At 34.2% G+C, this 21,876-nt stretch overlaps 4 protein-coding genes and 2 non-coding genes across 8 annotated transcripts; 3 read left to right on the top strand and 3 right to left on the bottom strand.

Moving 5' to 3' along the window:
• The first annotated feature begins 549 nt into the window (after positions 1–549).
• On the top strand, positions 550–1,657 carry LOC110416856 (LOB domain-containing protein 23-like). The gene is made up of 2 exons (XM_021428978.1): positions 550–999; positions 1,273–1,657. Exons 1-2 carry the CDS (start codon positions 847–849, stop codon positions 1,573–1,575), a joined length of 456 nt encoding a protein of 151 aa, XP_021284653.1. The 5' UTR covers positions 550–846; the 3' UTR covers positions 1,576–1,657.
• Positions 1,658–3,715: 2,058 nt separating this feature from the next.
• Positions 3,716–8,254, bottom strand: CH1 (Pheophorbide a oxygenase family protein with Rieske 2Fe-2S domain-containing protein). The gene is made up of 9 exons (XM_021428541.2): positions 8,103–8,254; positions 7,375–7,617; positions 7,017–7,121; positions 6,439–6,714; positions 6,068–6,215; positions 5,717–5,901; positions 5,452–5,564; positions 4,699–4,993; positions 3,716–4,296 (listed from the first exon to the last, which is right to left on the bottom strand). Exons 1-9 carry the CDS (start codon positions 8,178–8,180, stop codon positions 4,126–4,128), a joined length of 1,614 nt encoding a protein of 537 aa, XP_021284216.2. The 5' UTR covers positions 8,181–8,254; the 3' UTR covers positions 3,716–4,125.
• Positions 8,255–11,834: 3,580 nt separating this feature from the next.
• LOC110416866 (TRAM, LAG1 and CLN8 (TLC) lipid-sensing domain containing protein) lies at positions 11,835–15,129 on the top strand. The gene is made up of 3 exons (XM_021428991.2): positions 11,835–12,287; positions 13,482–13,759; positions 14,593–15,129. The coding sequence occupies exons 1-3, from the start codon at positions 12,038–12,040 to the stop codon at positions 14,905–14,907; spliced, it is 843 nt and encodes a 280-aa protein (XP_021284666.1). The 5' UTR covers positions 11,835–12,037; the 3' UTR covers positions 14,908–15,129.
• A 290-nt stretch (positions 15,130–15,419) lies between these two features.
• TRNAQ-UUG (transfer RNA glutamine (anticodon UUG)) lies at positions 15,420–15,491 on the bottom strand. Its single transcript has one exon. It is a non-coding gene; the product is annotated as a tRNA-Gln (tRNA).
• Positions 15,492–15,985: 494 nt separating this feature from the next.
• Positions 15,986–16,070, top strand: TRNAM-CAU (transfer RNA methionine (anticodon CAU)). Its single transcript is given in 2 exon segments — positions 15,986–16,023; positions 16,035–16,070. It is a non-coding gene; the product is annotated as a tRNA-Met (tRNA).
• A 662-nt stretch (positions 16,071–16,732) lies between these two features.
• On the bottom strand, positions 16,733–21,870 carry LOC110416955 (filament-like plant protein). Of its 3 annotated transcripts, none has more exons than XM_021429107.1 (5): positions 21,708–21,870; positions 20,834–20,993; positions 18,997–19,189; positions 17,440–18,875; positions 16,733–17,327 (listed from the first exon to the last, which is right to left on the bottom strand). In XM_021429107.1, exons 2-5 carry the CDS (start codon positions 20,942–20,944, stop codon positions 16,926–16,928), a joined length of 2,142 nt encoding a protein of 713 aa, XP_021284782.1. In that variant the 5' UTR covers positions 20,945–20,993; positions 21,708–21,870; the 3' UTR covers positions 16,733–16,925. The 3 variants fall into 3 exon arrangements, with proteins under 3 accessions (XP_021284782.1, XP_021284784.1, XP_021284783.1); XM_021429109.2 differs by lacking the exon at positions 21,708–21,870 and adding an exon at positions 21,532–21,684; XM_021429108.1 differs by lacking the exon at positions 21,708–21,870 and adding an exon at positions 21,173–21,506.
• Between the last annotated feature and the right edge of the window lie 6 nt (positions 21,871–21,876).

Consider the following 21,876-nt stretch of genomic DNA (forward strand, 5'->3'; position numbering starts at 1 on the left):
AAGAAGAAAGCTGCGTAAATATGGCAATCCCTGCATATTAGCAACTTTCCCTTCCAAATCCCAAAATTTTAAAAAAAAGTTAACGTTGGAATAAAAATTTTCTCAATTCCTAATGCAATGCGCCTATAGTTAGAAAATTTTTTCTTAATGCTCATCATTGTCATGCAAGAATAAGAATTCTCATGCTAAGAATGTTTTTTGCTTGTGGCTAAACTTGTATGAAACACATGTGATTGGTTTTATTTTATAATAATTCTTTTAATTTTAAAAAATAATAACATAAAATGTCACATGAGTAATCAAAGTTCGGGAAGTAACAAGTGCAAAGAGCAAATATTTTTTCTTTTATTACCTTTATTTATAATTATATCTAAAAAAATGTTTTACTATACAAGTCTTATAAAAGAAACAACGAAAAGTTATAAAAAAAAATAAAACAAAAGTAGTTGAAGAATGGAATATAAAAATGTTAAAATCAAATTATTAACAGCTATATATACTGAATATGTTTCATAATGATTCCATTGCTCTAAATTTTTACTCCAAAATCCTTTTTCTTTTGGGCGTCATTCTGTATTGGATATGGAAAAGAAAAAAAAAAAAAACTTGCCATACTTGTTTCTCTCTAGTCCAAGCTGCGCAAATATGGCAATTCCTACCGATTAGCAACTTTCCCTTCCAAATCCCAGAATTTGAAAAAAAGGTAGCCGTTGGAAGAAGAATTTTCTCCATTGCTAATGCAATACAAATTCTCCTATATATTATCTCTAATCTTGATTAGATTTGATTCTTCAAGAACAAGATATATTGAGAGAATCCTTTGTTGGTTGAATAGATATTTGAATCATGAATTCTGGTCGTTGTTCTGCTTGTAGATATCTAAGAAGAAGATGCCCTCCCGATTGCATTTTCTCCCCTTATTTTCCATCCAATAATCCCCAGAGATTTGTTTCTATTCACAGAATCTATGGCGCCAGCAATGTTGCAAAATTACTTCAGGTATATCTCCCCTTCCCATGCATGTTTTTTCCCTTTGCAAGTTCACCTTATTTTAGTGACAACTTTCAAGGCAGATTCAAGATTTCTTGTTAATAAAAGAGTGGTGCCTCTCTTCAATCGAGATGTTACTCAATATTTCATCAGCAATATTTTAAATATTAAGCGCCATATGATAATCAAAATAAAAGAGACAAATTAAATAGTTTTAAACCAACTTTTAGATGTTATTCTTGACACGCATGGTTTAACTTGTTTACCCCTGATTAATTCCAGCAACTCCCAACCCATTTGCGAGCTGAAGCAGCAGACTCTTTATACTTCGAGGCACAATGTCGGGTTGAAGACCCTGTGTATGGCTGCGTTGGGCTCATATTTCTGCTGCAGCAACAATTACACAATGCAGAGAGCCAGCTAGCCAAGACCCAGGCTGAGATTGCAGTTCTGAAATCTCAAGCCCAACATCCCCAAACTCAACAGGTTGAAGCCGAACCTGAATTCAACAATTTCTTGCAACAACAATTAGACAATGCTGCCGACCTCAACTTCTCCAATCAGGGTTCATCTGGGTTTATGTAGGATCGTGGCGTTTCAAATTAATGGGGTGAATAGCACGAAACAAGTTAGTCCTTTGATACAGGAATAAAATAAGCGAGTGGAACTGGAGAGATCTTTCTATAATCTTGAAAGAAATTTTAAATTGTTTATTTATATTAATAGAAATCAGTTTCTATATATGAAATGATAAATAATGATTAACTAACATCCTTTAGGCCACACTGCATGAAATAGTTTCTTATTAGTTGAATAAAAAGAATTTAAATGAGCTACTTTTTTTTAAAACAGGCCAATTACTAATCACTAATTAATTGAATCATATATCAATTATAATATTTTTTGTTTTCACTTTGTTATAGAAAAAAAATTATAAAATTAGAAAGGATATCTCTGTAATCAATTGAAATTATACATTTGGCCTTCCCCCCCCCCCCCCCCCAATTTTCTTATTTTCATTATTATCTCCTTTCAATATAGGTTTAGGTATAAAACATAGTTGAATAATTATAAAATAAACTAAAGGATTTCAGATTTCCTCTTTACAGTCTGATGTTTTAAATAATGTATCTCGTTTTTATCTATTCTAATATTTCATATGCGATTATGTTTATTTATCTTGTTAAATATGTCCTGTATTTGATTAAATATGTTTATTTTGGCATATTTCATGTTTATATAATATATTATATATATATATATATGTGTGTGTGTGGTGTGTTTATTTTAAGATTTATTTCAAGTACGTAAAATTCAGTAAAAAATAAAAGAACAGGTTTTTGAGTTGTCCGTTTTCACTTTGAACAATACTGTACCTCTTGTAAAATAGTTGCCTGGAAAGTTTTGAAATAATTATCGGAATATATTTCCGTATATGATAATTATATTATAATCATAATTTAGATTTTACATTTCAAAAACCCTTTTATGGTTTCATCGCTTTGGCCTATTCACCACGAAAATTTCCTTGATAGTTTCAACGTGATCAAGGAAGTTTCCATGAACATGAAAATGGACACAAGTGGAGGAAAATTCCATCAGATTAAAATGGTCAATAGCATCAGGGAAATTTCCATTAAAACAAAGGTCAAATCGCTTTAATTCTACTTCTGGTTCCAAGGAAAGTTGACCTAGGTATTGAACCGGTTGACAAATAAAGACAATGTAATACAACTCTAATAAGATATTATAGTCTGACCAGATAATAGTATTGTATAATAACTCTAATTAAATTATTTATATAATTATCTTAACATTCATCAACTTCCTTTAATCTAAAAATTTTCAACTTATCACTTCTTGATCAAATTGTTTCTATAATTATTAATTTTTTGATATCTTAAAAAAATAGTTGAATTATAAATTGCGCGATTTGAATATTTTAAACTCAAGTTCTTCTAAAGCAAACAAAACCCAAATTTCCCTGGCAATTCGATTTACCATTCCTAAATCCTAGCTAGTTAAATTTACAATTATTTCCACCCCTCTATTTTTCCTTTTTTGATGAAATAGAAACTTTTGGGCAATGAACATGAAATGCATGTGCTTGGACTTAATTTCAGGCACACTGTCATATGGCCCCTTCATTCTTTATCTAGTTTTTCTACTACTAAACCATAATTTAGCAACAACTTTACTCTTCTTCACTAAAGCTGGCAGACTATACATGCGACTAAAGTTACGCAAATTGCCAAAGACCAAAGAAACTGTTTGTTGCTCGTTTCTCAATGGACAATCGATTAGTTATACCAACCAGGCTGTTAGAATTAATGCTTGCATGAATTGAACACGTGGACAAGCCTTTAGAGTTGTCTTGCTGTAACGCAAAAATGCAGTGTGTTTAATGTACCTGTTACATGTACGCTATTATTTGGTATCTAATGTTAAACACTTGGTTATATAGTTTTACAAGTGACCTTGGCATCTGGTATGCTTGTTGAGGATCATGTATAGGCTCCCTTCTACATCTGGAATAGAAGGTCCTTCAACTACACCCTTCCCTTCACAGACGGTCATCATTTCCATTAGCCTTACCAACTTATCCATCATTTCTTCCTGAGGTCGTTGACCATGACCCATCCTACGTTGAGCACTAATTGCCCCAGAAAGAAAGAATTTTTCTCTAATTTTACGTCGATGCATTTAAGCGTGAGATATTGATGAGTTTAAGAAAGTCAATTGCAAATCTTGAGCATTTTCATTAAACAGGAGATGTTATAATACAAGAGAATTTCCTGCCGCAGCACAAGAGATCAGTACTGGCTTCTGAGGCCAAAAAACCAATCCTTCTGAACATTTCTCTGGTCTGGGGTTATAAAAGGGGGCCAAAAAAGATTTGGGGATTTGACTGTACACAAACACTATACAAGCAGTGTACAGTTTCCATTATTTTACAAGGGCTTGAGTGTAGAGACCAACTCGCATCTGTCTCAGATCAATACACAGTTTCCGCTGAATTGCCTTGGTTGTCTTCGGTGAAAGCCTTAAAAATATCTGAATGTGGAAGACTGGAGAGCCGCGAGAGTAGGTCCCGACGATGTGAGGAGATGTTAAATTGGTTGCTAGAGTTACAATTTACATTGATTTACCGAAGGGTAATTGTTTAGCTCCTCGTTCAACAGCATCCCTCCATAATCTGTACCTCACTCCTAGCTTATCATAGACTACCGGCCAATTCCAGACATTTGCCCCATTGAGCATACGCTCTTGCTGGCCAATCACAAGTCGCAGATCCTCATTCAATACCTGTATCGATTATGCATAAGGTAGGACCAGAAATATTAGTCACAAACAAGGTAGGTAGATATTAGACATGTTATTCAAAAGCCAATGATGCAGAGGAAAGACTGGCTAATATAATACTTCTTGCCACCAGCATGGTTTTTAAAGTAATTTGGTAACAAAAACCATATCTTACGTAAAGTTCTATGCAGAAATGTTGAAGTTATCTGCTTCCAGAAGGTTATTCATCAGTGGTATTACAAGAATGTTGATCATTAGCTATAGAAGTTACCATTCTTTTCAGCGAGTTATTTGTTCATGAAACCAAAGAAGATTTTTCATAGGTTTCAGTGAGTGATTCATGTGAATTTCACCTAAAACCACCAACCCACTACCCAAAGCATAGAAAAACAAGATATTTTTTACCTGTTCTGCAAAATGCCTCCATAAATACTGCATAAAAGGAATGTGCTTCAACACAGGAGCAAAATCTAGAGACATTCTATATAATAATCTTGTCTTCTTTCTTGATGAAGGTAAGCATACATGAAGCTGGTGAAGGTGCGTTGTGCATTCCCTGGTACTCTGTCCTTCCAGTTTCCCAGGCTTTGATATCCCAATGGTTGATAGCACCATACAAGGTGGCCGAAATTCCATATCTATGGGATAAGGGTCCCAGTATCCTTGGAGATCAGATGCAGGAGTCAAAAACTTCACTAGGCTGAGATGTTGAGATTACATGCAGTAAGTAAGATTTAAGTATTCAAGATAAAACCCTCTATGCATTGTTAGCATCTGGTCCATCAATTCCACTAAGAAGCAAGATATTTGGAGGTCATTAATCAGAAAGCAAAAATACCCAGTCTTACATACCACCAGAAAGCAAGGTAGGTTTTGTTGTAGCGGACATGCAAAGAAGAAATGATCAAATACAATTACGTCATGAAGGCAGAGCATCATGAAAACACTTCTAATCCTTTTGAATGATTTTGTTTCCTTAGCCTTGCATATGATTCTAACTTTTCCAATCATTTAAATAAGATGTCTAGAAGTCCAAACTACTACTCATCTGTCCCAGTGAAAACAGTTAAGTGCAAAAATTAACATTGAAACTATTCTGCTTCAACACCAAACCCAAAATCAATAAAACCATTTCGCAATCTAATTGCAGAAACAAACCTGGGGACAGTCCATCCTTTGGCAAATGTGGAAGTGTGAGTAAAAGGAGCATGAGCGAGATCCAAAAGGTTATCCAGAAGTAACCCATGTTCTACTGGAAGTTCCATGACAATCTGTCATTCATCAGGACACCAAAAGAAATTGAGGTGAGATAGTGGTGGCTTTTACTTCAATTCCAAAATTTTCCTACTTCTTCATTAAGTCTCTTAATCAAAGCTCACATAATTCCAATCAAAAATAGCCTTCAGAAACACCTCCAGCATACCTCTGCATGAATTTGAAATCCAGAAGGAGGTTGTAAGGAAGGAAGGGTTGTCGTCGGAGGGTCATTACCAGGCCAAATCCAGATCATTCCCTCTTGCTCAAGACATGGCAATGACCTTATCTTCACATTAAGTAATCGCGTAGATGGCATTTTTTCACATTTTCCATCTGTTGTGTATTCCCACCCTGATATATCAAAAAAAGTCTCAAGAATTATAAAATTTTATACTACAATTGGTATAACACATTGAAGGATTGGATATCAGTCCATAATGTGTAAATTTTTCATTTGTCTCTCTTTTTCATAAAATATGATAATGAGTGCTAGTAAACTTCCTAATTTCTTACTAACCATGGTAGGGACATTGGATGCGACCCTCATTTACTGAACCAAGGTGAAGAGGACATGCTCTATGTGCACATGTGTTCTGGACACATCCTGGATTCCCATCTTTTCCACGAAAAAGAACCCATGGCTCTTCAAAACAATCAATTGGAATCTGGAATAAGAAGTAACAAGACGTGTAAGAGGGCATCTCTCTACTAGATGATTTATGAAAACAACAAAATTGCCACGTAACAGAAGGAAACACTGGTGCCGGTCAACCTGATTTGTTTTGCTTTTGTTGCAGATTGAGTATATATGTCAATATGTTGTGACATGACATAAAGTGATCAGCATTAAGATGGTAAACAATATTATAGTTCTGAACTGTAGCTTACCATAGTGTCATCCTTCAGATCAGTGGTGAAAGCAACAGGATACCAGAAATTCTTCAAGCGGGGGTGATACGGTCGAACTGGACCTGAGACATCCAAGCTTTTCCGGGGCAACTTATTCTTCATAGTATCCATAGATTTTGTTGACATACTAGAAGAAGGGGATGCTAGGTTGGATTCTGTTGTGGTTCTATCTTCTAACAACTTATCATTAACCAATTCCTCCATGTAAGCTAGTTTATCCAAAGCAGTAGCAACCCTTGCTTCAGATATATGAACCTGTTATTACTCATGGATCAGAATCAAAGTTGGCTATGACACAAAAGTTGGAACCTTTTTATATTTTTAATTTTTAAATAAATATAAAAAGATAAATGAAATGATACTTATGGTAATTAATTCAAGTCTGACTCGGATTATTTTGTTGACAAAAGAAAAATGTAAGCATCTAAACAGATGGATAGCCCTGAATCACTGGATCTAATTTATAATTCATATTGACGCAGCTGTGTCCTAATTAGAAATAATTAAAATCACAGTTTATCTACCTCACAGTTTCAATAACTGCTAATTTTGGCTACCTGTTTGTGAGCTTGAGCTAGTTCTCCTTGCAATTCTGCAAGCTCCTTTTTCATGGTGCCAATAGACTTGTATTCACGAGCTAAAGGATTCAACACTTCCACAACCTACAATCATATCCAACAAAATGAGAACTAACATAATAAAGCAACAAAAATCCCACAAGATTAAATTGAAAATATTACTAGGTAAATTGTAAACACTCCACAAAATTTAGATTTTCTTGTCAAAAATAACTGAAAAAAAACCACAATTAAAATTTCAAAACGAAGGTCAAGAAGTAAATAGCAAAAACTTGTAACCATAGCACAACTTCTAAGCTATGAGAAAGAAGAATATCATGTTGAGATTGAAGAAGACCTTTTCGTGAAGAAGCATGATTGTAAGTAGATCTTGCCGAGCCCGCCAATCAATGTACTGAATATCAAATCTAGCCACTTCCAAGGCCTGATATACATCTAAGAACTTCCCTTTACATTGTGGGACTTTAGACCTTGGATCCTCAACATCAAAGAGCGTACCCCACGGGCTCTTCTTATCCCCCAAGCTACTTTCCTCGCCAAACACAGCAAACACCCCAAAGCCTCCTTTAACGCCCTGCAACTGCACCAATCTCTAAATATAAGCCACAGATCAACTGACTTTAGATTTTGTAATCAAATTACTCAAGCAATGACAAAAAAGCAAAGAACAATGTTTTCCAAGGTTGAAACCACCATCTAAGCTGACTAAAGACTAACAAATCAACTAGTTCATCACTAAGAAAGTGTCCACATAAATTTTAGCAGAAATATTATACATTTACTTAGATTAAGTTTATTTTGCACTACTGCACGTGAGTCCCTATGTTAAACCGATAAAAAATGCAAAGTACTTAAGGATCATGCAACTTTAATAAAAGTTAGCATTGACCCAAATACTGTTAACTTAAAAACACATCAAAAACCAAATCTTTCTGGCTTCACAGCCATAGAAACTAAAAATGACAAGCTAACCACTGTAAAAATTGAATTTAAACTAAAATTTCTTTTAAATTCAACAACTACCCCGATAAAACTAATCCATAAAAAAGCCGAAAAAAACAGCACCTTTTTAGAACTAGTCTTGCATGATCTGCATAGAGAGATTGGCAAAGACAAAAAGCCAGCAGTAGCTATTGCAGTCATGGCGTTTCGAAAAAAATGTTCACTGGCCGTTTGGGGCGAGGAAGAAAGAGAGAGAAAGAGAGAGAGGCGCTGCCTGTAAGCAACAAACGTTGGGATTTTGTTGGATAAGAGGTTGGTGTTGCGCGCGATCTTGGCGAGCCTCCCATGGTATGCCACGTGGAAAAACGTGGACTCCTATGTCGTACACGTGGCATGCTGGGTTTCCACAAGCTTCGAGGGTCCGAGAGAGGCGTCAGAACAGTATCTTCGTCCTTGTGGGGCCTTCATATCTCCTCTTCTTGCCAGCTCGGATGCTCTAGATATCTTTCTCGATCTCCCTATCTGTTTGTGTTGTTTGCTTTGTTTTTTTCTTCAAAAGGTTTCTCGCTTCCTCTTCCATTCATTTGCTTTATTATAAATGCTTGGCTTTAGTTAAATCTTAATATCACCTGTTACAGTTATAATTTTAAAAATAATATTTTCATTCCATAAACTAGAAATTGTAACTTTCATAAATAAAATAAACTAGAATTTGTCAAATTATTTTGTTTATCATTTACCTTTAATGACAGCATTTTAATACATAAAATATTATAAAAAATACCTTAAATTGTAAAGATGTCAATAAATACATTTTAATAAGCTATCATGTATTATTTGATTTGATTAAATGATATTAAAATATCTTATAATTGAACTCAAGTAATAAAATTACTACTCGTCACATATTTGGATAGTGGGTACTTTAAAATCAATATTTGAGTCTGATTATATGTAATAAATTTTAACATAAAATTATATATATTTTTATAAATAGTTTATTATTAATGTAATACTTATTAAAATTCATTAATTGTTTTAAAATTTAATTTTAAGTTTTAATTTATTTTTTATAAATTAACTTTAATTTATTAATTTAATTTTTATTAATAATATATATAAATAATTTTAAATTTATTTTAATCATATATTTAATTGGTACATGTATTTAACTAGTAGTGTTTAACATATTCAAATATGGTTTGAGTGGTCATTTATAAATTTAATCAAGTATTTATAAAGTTCAAATACTCTATCAAATAATAAGATTCAACTCAAAATGTTTTAAAAAATAGCAGATACTCTACTCACTAACAGACTTAATTAAATTTTTTTATTTTACATTTTTAAGAAACTAGGAACCAAAATATTTTAATAAGTAGTTTCTATTAGTTGTATATACAAGAATAATATAAAATGTGCATGATTTACAGTTAAATTTTTTCAAAATATAAGATAAAGTATTCAATTTAATGATTAGAATATGAATCTCCATGATTAAAGAAGTGAATTCAAATTCTTCTATCTCAAAAAAATCAAAATATTTAATAAGAATACAATTAATAAGTAGTTGTACCATTTTTTATTTTCAAGATTAATGACTCGAGGTTTAGGGGTATTTTTGGGGTAAAGAAAATAGTTTATACCCCAAAGGAGTTTGGGTAAAAATAAAAATGGTAAGGTGATGGAATGAACATAGGAATATACCTTTGAAATTCCCTTTGGTGATTTTCTCGGTGTGTTAAATTACGGAAGTTTCGAAAGAAAAAGGAACAAGAAAAGAATAATCAAAATGCGATTCTCTTCCCTCCGAGGCTTAGTGGAATAAAGGCCTCCTTTTTCCTTTTTTTTTTAATTATTTTTCCAATTGAGAATCATTTATCAAGTCTATATTTATCCTAATGCATGATTTATGTGATTTCATTTATTAATAAAGTTAAGATAGATATAAATAATTTTTTCAACAAAGACATTGACTGCTGAAATGAACCTCTTAATTCATTCATATCAATTGATTTTTTTAATATCTAAATTGTGAATATTTAGTTTTTTTAAAAAAAATTTGAGGAAAGAGATTTGATCTTTATTTTTTAAGTAAAGAGATCATGTCCTAACTAATGAGCCCATTGCTCAAAAGTAACTACAAATTCTTAGTTTTTTTTTTTTAAGATTTAAACCTTACTCTTCAAACAAAAAAATCATGCATTAATCAATAAATCAAGAATTTGGTTGCAACTACGAATGCTTAGTTATTACTATAGGTTTCCAAATTAGAGGCTACACCCAAACTCCAAATCCTTGTTTTTTTTTCCCAATTATAGAAGGAAATTACATCATTTTATCTAAGTAGAGAATTTACATAATTTTTAAAACACCTTTAAAAATAATCAATTTTTAAACTATATAATTAGGATAACTCGTTTATGTATCATAACGTGATTTTTCTCATATCTCTCTACTTAAAAACGTAACATTTTAGTTTTTTAATTTAAAAAATTATTTCAATTTAATTCTCTTAATATTTTTTATCCAAATTGATCGTTATAATACTGATATGGCATCATATACTGACATGGCATATAAATAGGTTTTGATTGCGAACATGGCACGGTCACATCAACATGTCAATGGTGATGTGGCATTTATGGGTTCAAGTTGCTACGTGGCACATCATGAGGCTATTACATGTGGTTGTTGATTTTTCAAAAAATGTACTTGCTGAGATTTGAACCTAAAACTTCTAGCCAATAAACCAATGTATTTAAAATCACACATAAACTCTTATATTTAATAATATCTTGTTTGAATTTCTTTTCTTCTTTTTTTTTCTTTCTTATTTTTTTTTTTTTTTCATAAAATTGTGTTGTTTTGAGAAGAAGGCTCTAAAGGGTTTTTATGGTTATGATTTTTGAGAGTATAAGAAGGTTCTAAAATGATGTAGTTTTATGAAAAAGAAAAAAAATTCAAACAAGATATTATTAAATGTAAGAATTTAGGTGTGATAGTAAAAACATTAATTTATTTGTTAAAAGTCTCAAATTCAAATCTTAACAAGTGCATCTTTTAAAAAATAAAGTGCCACATGATAACTTAAACCCATAAATACCATGATGGTTCACACGTCATTATAATGATGATGCGACATTGCCTTGTCAGTGCCACGTGGTGGTATTGTCACGTCAACAACTAAAATCTCTTTATATGTTATGTCAGCACCACATCAGTATTATAAAAGTTAATTTAGATTGAAAATGTTAGAAAGATTAAATTAAAATAATTTTTAAAATTAAATAATATTTAGATTTTAAGTATAGGGATTAATTGAAAAAAATATTTTAATATAGAAACTTCTTAAGTATTTTGATCATGAAAAATTATTATATTATCTTGATATGAAAAATTAAGAAATAAAACATATAAATATGAATTTTTGATTTATGGGTTTAAAATTTAAAGTTATTCAGACAATACTCTATTTTTTTTCTTGTATCAAGATATTCGTGTATTTTTGGAGACAATAATTAAATTAATTTAATGAGGACCAATCAAAGCTGCCACCCAAATAGCTGCGAAGAAAAACCTTTAAAAATTATTATCATTTTAGATTAAATAATTAATACTCTTGGACAGTTGTCATCTCCGGACGCCGTTTAGAGATAATTGTAATATGTAGTTATAGATTATAAAGGTCACATGAAATGAATAACTTAGGGAATAATTTGTTTTTTTTAACAAAAAAAGACGAGTTCTGTCACTTTCTAAACATAGTAACTGATACAAGTAAAATTTTATTTAAAAAAAACATAAAAAAGAAGGAGAATTTAATTGCTCCTAATACTGCTCGGACGGTACAGCCTGTACAGACAGGTGGGCAAGCGGTGAAAAGTTTTGCGGGTGAGAAAAGCAATCTAATCTGTGATGGCTTCCAACGAACAAAAGTAAAAGCTCTCAGCCTATACCCCTCCAAAGCGGCAAGTGTCTCTCATTCCTTCTCTTTCTCACACACTCTCCCCTCGCTGTTCAGTACTAGTATTCTTTCTACATACAGAGCCAAAGCCATGCCTCGGACGTATCAAAGTTCGAGCAGCGACAAGGCAGGGACTTTCTTTTCTGCAACCCTGGTTCTATGGTTTGTTTCTATTCTGTTTGAAATTGTGTTCAACAAGCGGAGAGAGCTCCTTTACGTCGTTGCTGGTGGTTGCTTTTACCAAATAGCAAATTGGGTTATTAGAGTTCGCGTCTCTCGTGACCCTCTCTTTGTTAACACCTCTGTCTCTCTCCTTCACTCCACAATCACTTCTACTTCAGGTTCATATCATTTAAAATTCCTTTCTTTCTCTTTTTGGAATTTTTATTTTTTATTTTTTGCTTTTTCTGTCTTGGGTATTTGTTTCTTAATTCTTACTTTCTTTTCCCCATTCCTTGGTAGTTTAGTTTGTCTGTTGAAGGATATGTGAAGTATCTGTTAAAGAGTTTGATTTTTATTTTCTATGCTTTCGTTAATTGTAGCAGAGATTTAGCTTTCTGTAAGGCGTAGGCATATGTTTTGGACACAGAATGTAAAATTTGTACCGTGCGATAAATTTAGAACAAGGTAGGCATGTGCTTGCTAATGCTTGTCTTGGGAATTGAAAAGGTGTAAACAATTGCAATGTTGAAAGCTAATTGCAGCCGTCATAGCATCATCCTTGTTTAATTTGCAGTCAGAACTTTGTATTGTAACCATATATGAAGTTGGATATTTTGGAATTTAAAGGCCTATACTTTGATAGAAACACTGCAATGGGTTTTAAATTTAATGGTGAATTTGATGACCGACATGAACAACTATAATGAAAGAAACATAAACATCAAATTGGACAAACTGGAAATTTCAAATGAACTGGAAATATTTACACAGGATGTGTTGTTATATGTTAAGAACATCACTTCGAGCTTAGGCCCAAACTTGAATGCAGCTCTGAAGTACAATCTGAAAAAGGTTATAACTTTTGAAGTGATCTGGCATCTTATAAACTATTAAATTAGTGAGATCTATATTAAGGATATGGTGTTGGGTAATCCTTGTTGATAACCAAACGGCTAAATGCCTCTGTGAATGATTGTTGGTGGATATAAGTAGGAGCTATTATGTATGTAATTTAACCTAAGGAAGAAAGCAGAAGCTTACGTCAGGGCAGGATAATCATTCTTTGAGATAATGCATTGGCTTGGGTAAAAATGTAAGCTTAGGGGGAGAAAAAAAGGAGTCTCTAGCTATGCTTGTGTATGCATGTGCATCTTTCTTTGTGGGGTACATGTATGAATCAACTAATTAAATACCAATTATTGTAGTGCACTATCGATGAGAGGGATAAAAATACTGGTTATGTGTTGGTAAAAATGTATCAAACGCTCAGAAATTATGGTATTCCTTTTGTTTCTGGGCATTTTTTTTTCTTTAGTTGGTTGTTTTTGTTCTTCTCTTTCCTAAATTCAGTTTTTCCTCTTCTTTCCGTGCAGTGGTTTTCATTTTGGTTAATCAGTGGTTAAGGACTGGTTTCAAGAGGATGTTTGATCATACACAACTTGTTGAGGGTACTTGGCCTTGGGCATACCAGGCTCTGTGCTTCTCATGTGGTTACTTTGCATATGATCAGTGGGATATGCTGCATTACCATCTATATTCTGGCATTATCCCTGCCATTCTAATGCATCACCTAATACTCCTTATTTGCTTCACACTTGCATTGTATCGACATGTCACCATCAACTACCTTATTCTCACTCTCATTTGTGAGGTATGTTTCAATTTCTTTCTGCTAAAAATATTAGTAGAATTATGGCTTGATTGGTAGGCATTAGTACAGGCTTACTTGTATAGTAATATAGAATATGCCAGATTGAGATCCTAAGGGGGCAAATAAATAAATTATTTACAGTTTTAATGTAACTAACCAAGTGTTTTTAGTTCAAGATAAAAATATTTACGGTTTTAACTCATATGTGGCCCTTTGTTTGGCATGTTAGTCACTAAGATGGACATGTCTCAAGGTGCATTCTAATATGAAGCCATGAACCTAATGGAATGGAATTTTTACACTTGCAGCTTCAGACATTTCCTTAAGTTAAAAGCTCCAAAACTACACGCATTAGAATACTGGATTAGATAAACAGTTAAAATGAAAAGCATAGTTGGTAGACAGATATTCGTAGGGCAGTTTATTTGAGCCTTTCAGATTTGGTTTAATGCAAGCATAACTGGCTGTTGATGCCAGTGGCTGCAGATGAGGTAGCCTTTTCCTTTGTTTTTGGATAACCGGTATGAGGTGTGCTTCTTGGTGATATCTGATGCTCATAATATATGAGATTCGTAAGCAACCATTTTTCTTTATCTTTTCGTAGAGGAAGTGGCGGGATAACCCTGTGAGATAATCTTTTGTTGGCTGTACATTGAGTTTTGGATCTTGCATACTAAATGAGTTTGAAGGTTTAACAAACTTTGAAAATGATTTAATAGTAAAAATGAGCCCCAATATCTGGAAATTCTTTAAGTTTTTTTCAGCATCAATTCAAGCAAGCTTTATGATGCTGTTAAAGAATGCTAAAGGTAATTTTTGTTGTGATGGTGCAGCTGCATTCTATCTTTCTACATGTGAGGAAAGTGAGACGGATGGTTGGTGTTCGCGATGCCAAGAGCAAAGTTGTGAAGGTAGAATGGGTTCTTAACTGGATCATGTTTGTCTTGGCAAGGATTATATCTCATGTTCTGATAACCGTAAAGCTAATCAAAGATGCTTCCAAGTTCGAAAAGGGTGTTGAATGGCCACTTGCCATGTTTGGAATGGTGGGAATGAATTTGCTTAATGCTTTTCTCGGCATTGATCTCTTCAATGCATTCAAGAGAGAGAAAAAACCCCAGCAGAATAATCAAAAACGCCGTGAATGACTGACAGAACAATGTCCGGAAAGACTTTACTAAATCTTAAAAGTTGTCATTATTTTTTCCCATTGATTTCACACGGGACGTTATATCCAGTTCGGAATGTGGTACATTTTTGTAAGCATGCTGCATATAAACACTGTAAATTATGCACAATGGAAAATGTGATTTGTTTTCAACAGTCTAGTGTACATAAATGATATTTGACAGATTGAACGGATGTTTTTATCCAGCAGTACCCCGCTGTCTATTGCACTTGTCATTGGCCTCTGTTTGCAAACTAAACTAGTTTTTAAGGCTATACTCATTTTTATCCGAATTTATTTTAGGTGAGATGAATGTCATTGATACATTCTGGAGGGAGGAAGATGTAGTTTTCCAACGAAAAATTTAAAGGCTTGGTTCATGCAGTATCAAAATTTATAGGTGTTAGTAGTTTCAGGGCAAAAGAGAAACTGGAGTAAACTTAAGAATATGTTATGAGGAGCAAGAAATACAAAGACCAGATAAAAAGCCCAAGGTCCCACCGGGAGTCGAACCCAGGTCGCTGGATTCAAAGTCCAGAGTGCTAACCACTACACCATGGAGCCTTGCTGGTGCAAAGCATGAATGGTTATAGAAACGCACTAGTCATCATTAATTCGATACGACGTTCAAATTTAAATAAGCCAAAATATTCCAACAGGACAGCTGAAGAAGAAAGGAAAAGAATGGGTTGGCTTCACTTGCAAGAACAAATCAAGCTAGAATGTAAGTCTATGGTAGTCGGCTTTTGCCTAGTTCCAAGCAATGTTATTGTCCTCTAATATCAAGGTTTCTAAAGCAAAAGCCTTACACTCTATGATATAGTATTGTCTCGAAGTTAGGGATAGAAAACCTTTTACTTGTCGAATTTTTTTTTTTCTTTTAAGTTGATTTTCTCATCTCCAAATTTACATGTGTAACCTAAAATTCGAAGACTAAATGCGCACCAGCCTTTGCTCAAATGCGTATCCTAACGTCCAAATTGGGTTACTTTAGTGTCTAACATTAGCAAATTTTTTAATCTATATAACTCGTAAAAGTAGAACAATAACTCAAAACTGGGGTGGTGGCGCAGTTGGCTAGCGCGTAGGTCTCATAGCTTCTGAGTTATCCTGAGGTCGAGAGTTCGAGCCTCTCTCACCCCAGATTTTTCTTTTTCGCCGTGCTTAAATCTTTCTTCTTTCTTTCTTAATGTATTTGGTTCAGTTTTGCTTCTTAATATATTCCTTCTTAAGTCTATTTGGTTTCAGTTTTCCAGGCTATACATACACCATCATTTGGTCAACTGCTTCACCCTATGCCGCCTAGAAATGAGAGAGTATTTACTAGAACTATTTACCCTTGATAAGAAAGATTAAAGAGATTACTTATTCCAAGAACAATGATCATATAAAATTAAAAACTCCTAGTTTGAGAATTTAGAATCCAAAGATAACGGAATCCACATCAAATAACCTGCAAGCTGCAGGTTAGACAGCAACTTCATTTACAAGCCTTCATAAACAACCAACAACAGCAAAACCAACAATATTACACCACCCCTTTCTTCTTTTTGCAGAGAAACCACAATTTACTTGTTTTTGCTTGATTAATTATTTGATACCCATACCCCCTTAATTAGAAATGGATCATATGATCTAACCACAAGCAAATTGGCTTGAAGAAGTTTGTGTTTTCCCCTTTTCCTAAGAGGCCCATTTTGACTCTTTCAAAGCTAACATGGGCGAAATTTAAAAGGAAACTGGAAATACAACTGTCAAGTTGTCTCCAGTAACAATAAAGAGTAAAAGCAAAGGCTCCAGAAGCGTAAACCCAAGCATTCGAAATTCGAAATTTCAATATGAAACTTTTGTATCCAGAGTCTAGACAACCATTCATGACGTATAAAACTATAAATGAGATAACCTAAAAGTGAACTAACTAATGGTGATTAAACAGCATTTAATCACTGCCTTCGAAATGACAAACAATTTCTTTGTTTTACAACTAATCTAAGTGTCTTAAATTTCTAGTTGTATCCCATTCTTACTCCGAGTGAAAAATTTTGCAAACCCATTTCGGTTCTTCTCTGAACTAGCATGATTTGATGACACAATTGATGAAGATGAAGATGAAGAAGGTGGTGTGTTTCCATCGTTCTTATTTACTGAAGGACCAGAATGGTCAGCATTAACTCTTGGAGAATCTGGATCTCTTTTAGGAGAATATGTTTCATTAGAATGCAACTTCCAAGGTTCTCCACCAGCTTTAGGAATCAATGATCCTCCTCTAGAGAACTCTGGTATGCTCGTGGTGTCAATTAAGAAGTCTTCCAGCGTTGCAAGAGATTTCAGTTGCTGCCCTAAAGATGCTATTGTTTTTTGGCACTCGGCAAGTTTTCCAGCAGCTACAGCCAAATCCTCCTGCCATAGGGTCATGCTACTATTAGAAAGATGGAATATACTGTAATTTTAAAACTCCCTAGTAAATAGAGATGCATAAGATAGTGTAAATAAATGAAGACTGAAGAGTAACCTGTTTTATCTTCACTTCAACGTTTGAGTTTGCAGTTTGCTGGAGCTCAGCTTCCTGTCTCTTTCTTGACAGCTCTTCTTCCAATTCTTGACACTTGACCGTAATTTGTGCTGACAATGCCCTTTCCTTTTCAACTTCTGTTTCTAATGAATCAATCTTTGCAGACATCGTCCGAGCCTCTGCTTCGATGCTAATGAGTTGAGACTCAAGAAGTTGCTTTGATTCGGTTGCATTAACTGAAACTTCCGCCGACAAGGCCCTTTCCTTTTCAATTTTTGCTTCTAATGAGTCAATCTTTGCCGACATTGTCTCTGCATCTGTTTCCATGCTACTGAGTTGAAACTCAAGATGTTGCTTTGCTTCATTTGCCATGTGGAACTCCCTTTCCAATTCCTCCAATTTTGTTTCAGTGTCCCTCAACTGTAGTGCTGATGCTTCAAGACTTTCTTGACTTTTGGCAAGAGCAATCTCTAGTTCAGCCTTCTCAAGTTCTATCTTCTCCAACTTCTGTTCAAGTTCCGCTGTTCGATGAATCATGGCTTCAAGCTCAGCCTTCAACGAGCTATCAGCATCACTAGATTGTTTGGCAGTAGCTTTTGATTCAACACATTGATTTTCGCTCTTGATTTCAGGCAATGCAGCAAGTCGCTCCATCTCAAGAAAATCATCCATGAGATCAATCTCAATAGACGAACTGGCGAGATTTCTGTTGATGACCTTTTCATTTTTGAATTGATCAAGTCCAGCAATTAAAGCTGATGCCCATGAGTCAGAACAACTAGGTTCTCCTTTGTTTGCCTCCAAGCCACTCATCTTGTGGGTATCAATCTCCACCACATTAAGCCGTTCTCCACTGTCTGATTGACTATCAGTGAGGGATTCAACATAAATTGAGGAGGCAACCGGAGATTTATGGTCATTAACCAAGGATGATTTACAAGCTCGGGCTTTAAGTCTTCGGCACTCTGCCTCAAGCTTTGCTACCTTTTTTATGCTCTCTAAGTGTTGTTTACTAGCTGTTTCAGCAGCTTGGGTGCTTAAGTCCCTTTCAATTGTTCTGATTTCAAACTCTTCTGACTGAGATGAGAGCTCAAGCTTGAGGGCCGAATTTTCCTTCTCCAAAGCTTCAATCTTATGCCAAAGGTCAGGACTGAAGTGAGGAGGGGGCTCAGACTTGACAGCTTCAGCTTTATCTTGGAGCTCAAGCAACTGGCTTTCAAGTTCAAATTTGGTAGTTTCCCAATCCCGGGTAGTCTTTGCTACAGCTTCATTAATCTTCTGCTCCTGCTCCTCTCTTGCTTGTCTTAGCTGCCTAACGCATTCCTTGAGAGCTCCATCAAGATGGCTCACCCGATCTTCTAGTGCTGAGTTTTGCTGAACTGCAGCCTCAAGTTTTTGCTTTAATAGCACCACTTCATTTTCAGCCTTTTCCCAACCTAAAGTTCAATTCAGAAAATTAACTAGAACTTATAACTAGACTATTACTAAAAAAATAAATGATAAATGTGAAAAAAGAATAAACCATTTAGAACATGTTCTCTAACATGTAAGTAATACCTGCAATAGCTTCTTCAGCAACTTTGGCATGTTGCTTCACCAAGTCCTCTTTGGCACTAACATTAACTAAAGCAGCTGATAATTTCTCTGTCAAGCTCTTAATGCTATCATTAACATCTTCACAATTTGCTGAAGCTTTTGATGACACTTCAGGTGATTGTGCGTTATTATTAGGCGATGCTTTGAAAGCCTCCTGCTTCAACCATTACAGAGATGAAAATCAATCTTATTTATGAACAACCAACTGTATTCTGGACAAATAATTAGAAAAGACCAACTTAATAAAAACTCAAGTACAATTTCACTCCACCATAAAAATGAAAAAAGAAAAAGAATATTGGTTTTGATTGCTCACAAGCAACACCTAGCAAGAAAATCCTAGAAGTGGAGGAAAATTAACATTTAGGTGCTTGAAAAGGTGAGAAGAATGAGGATCCCACCCTCTTAACCCCCTTTTCTTTCCTTAAAAAAGCATTCTTCTTTATAAATGATTTAATGGGTTCGTGGAAAAATTAATGATTTATTCAGTTTTCCTTGTATATATGGTTGCACTAAGCATATCTTAGGTGAACACATCCAGTTATATACTTTTCTAAGAATACAAAAGTTTTTCTTTGTTAGTAAAACAGCCATCACCGTGGTGAGCAAATCAGCTTAGACTCTATCCCAGAACAGAAACATAGCAAATTTAGCTGGAGATGAGACTGTAACTACACTGTCTCCACCTTTCTAGCTATCATTCTTCACAAGATGCTTGCAGTCAACTTGTAGCTTTAGAAATTACCATGTCCTAGTAATCACTTTGGTTTCTTTACATTAAACGTTCGACCTATTTCAACTAAACGCTGTGATTAGTTGAATAATAAGTTGCGGGAATCCAATTACACTGATGGGAAAGAAGCATTATCCAGTAAGATCATTTGTATCCAATAATCCTCATGGCTCCACAAGACATCACAACAAAAGCTCCTTAAAAGACAACTTTAACCCCCTAATACGCCTTCCTGTACAAGATACTATGCTTTATCTTTCTCCCATGTAGAAAAAGAAAATCTAAATAAGGAAATTTATCTCAGTAGTTTATCAATAAATTATTAGAAACAACCTGCGTATGTGGACAGCTGACTTATAATGTTACAAGTAGTAGTGAAAATAAGTTACTCTAAAATCATTCAGGCTTCAAGCATTCATTTGTCAACTATCCAGGTCACATCATGTTGTTGCATAACAACATATAGCAACGCCAGTCGGTATGTGAAGTTTAACTCATACCAAACTTCACACTATTTCTTTATGCTACTTATTTCCTCTTTCATACAATTTTAACGACTCGGCAGAAACCAACTTGACAGCCAAAAACATCAAAAAGCAAATAGGTGTCATGTAAAATCAAATCATAAAAGTTTGATTGAGATGAAAAGCAGACTTGAGGCAATACAACTTCAAGCAACTAATTAGCAACTAACACAATTATTGGATGAAAGGATCTTATTACCCAATTATTGCGTTAAAACATAAATATTCACTAGACAAGAGAAATGGCAGAAAAGAGGTACGTTGAAAAATATGAAAAATAGTTCAGAGCTCATCACCAATCTTTTTTAGGAAAAGTAGCAAAAGTCAAAACTGTTATCAAGGGATTTCTGGCAATAGACAGAAAGCTTGGATGAGAGATGAGAGGTAAAATATATGGATCATACAACCAGAAAGTCTACTAAATTCACATTAATGGAAGGATGGCATCGAAATCTAGTTATTAAGCCAGAAAAGGAAAAAAAAAATTACCAACAAGAAGCTTTCAAGCTTTTTTCTGAAAGTCAATCGGTTATCCACCTACCTGATCATCGGAATATCTCTCAGAATGCGAAGATATCGATCCAGAACTCTCAGTTTCACCAGGACTCCTCTCAGAAGACTTCTTCTTCCACAACCATTTTCTTTTTTCCATAGCAAATTCCAATAGCCCAACACCAATCAGCTTAACAGAGACTGTTCATCTGCACACAAAAGAAAGGAGCTTGTTCAAGATGTCACCAAATGCCCACCAGAAATCTTCTTAAATAAAGGATAAGGAGGACAACCTAGGACAAAATCTATTTCTATAAAAGAATATGAGCAAACCCCTTTAAAAGCAGAACTTTCAACAATCTAAAACGTTAAAAAATAGCAACATTACTTGGCTTATCATTTTCTCAGCTTTGCTTCAAATCTAACCCTCTAACTGTCCAGCCCCAACAACAGATTATACTTTTAAGACCCAGAAAAGTTCTTTATTTTTTAATAAACAAAGGGAAAAGAAAATTATACTCAGAATACTGGTATGAAGAATAGAAGAAAAAGGCAGCTTTAATTCCTACAAGTAGTAATTCAAAAGTCACCAAAAGCCCACTACTTGAATCACAAAACTCGAACTAACCATCTCATTTTTCAAATCTTTCAAAACCCCATTACCAAGAAAGATAAATCACAATCAATGTAACAGTAGCTAAAAAGAAATACTCAGAAATAGAAAGCCGAATAAAAAGGATCCTAAACCTGAGGTACCCATCAAGGCTAGAGAGCTCAAAGGCCTCTTCTTTATATTTCACCAAAAACTAATAAAAAAAACCCAGGTATACAACCAACTCAAGACATATGAAATAAAAGAAAAAATACAGAAAAAGGAACAACACGGAGGAATCAGAGCAGCTGAGCTGACCCAGATCAAATACCTTTGACTGGAGGAGCAAAAAGAACCTTAAACCAGATGGGGAACCAGTAAAGAAATAGAAAACCAAAGTTGGGTTCAGATTTGAAATCTTAGTTTAAAGGGGAAAAAAAGAAAACATTAAAACAAACTCTGCAAGAAAATCTGTGGAATGTCAGTAGATAATCAACTAA

This window comes from Theobroma umbraticum, unplaced genomic scaffold (assembly GCF_002168275.2).
Source record: "Theobroma umbraticum cultivar Fairchild unplaced genomic scaffold, ASM216827v3 scaffold_51.0, whole genome shotgun sequence".
Taxonomy (NCBI): domain Eukaryota; kingdom Viridiplantae; phylum Streptophyta; class Magnoliopsida; order Malvales; family Malvaceae; genus Theobroma; species Theobroma umbraticum.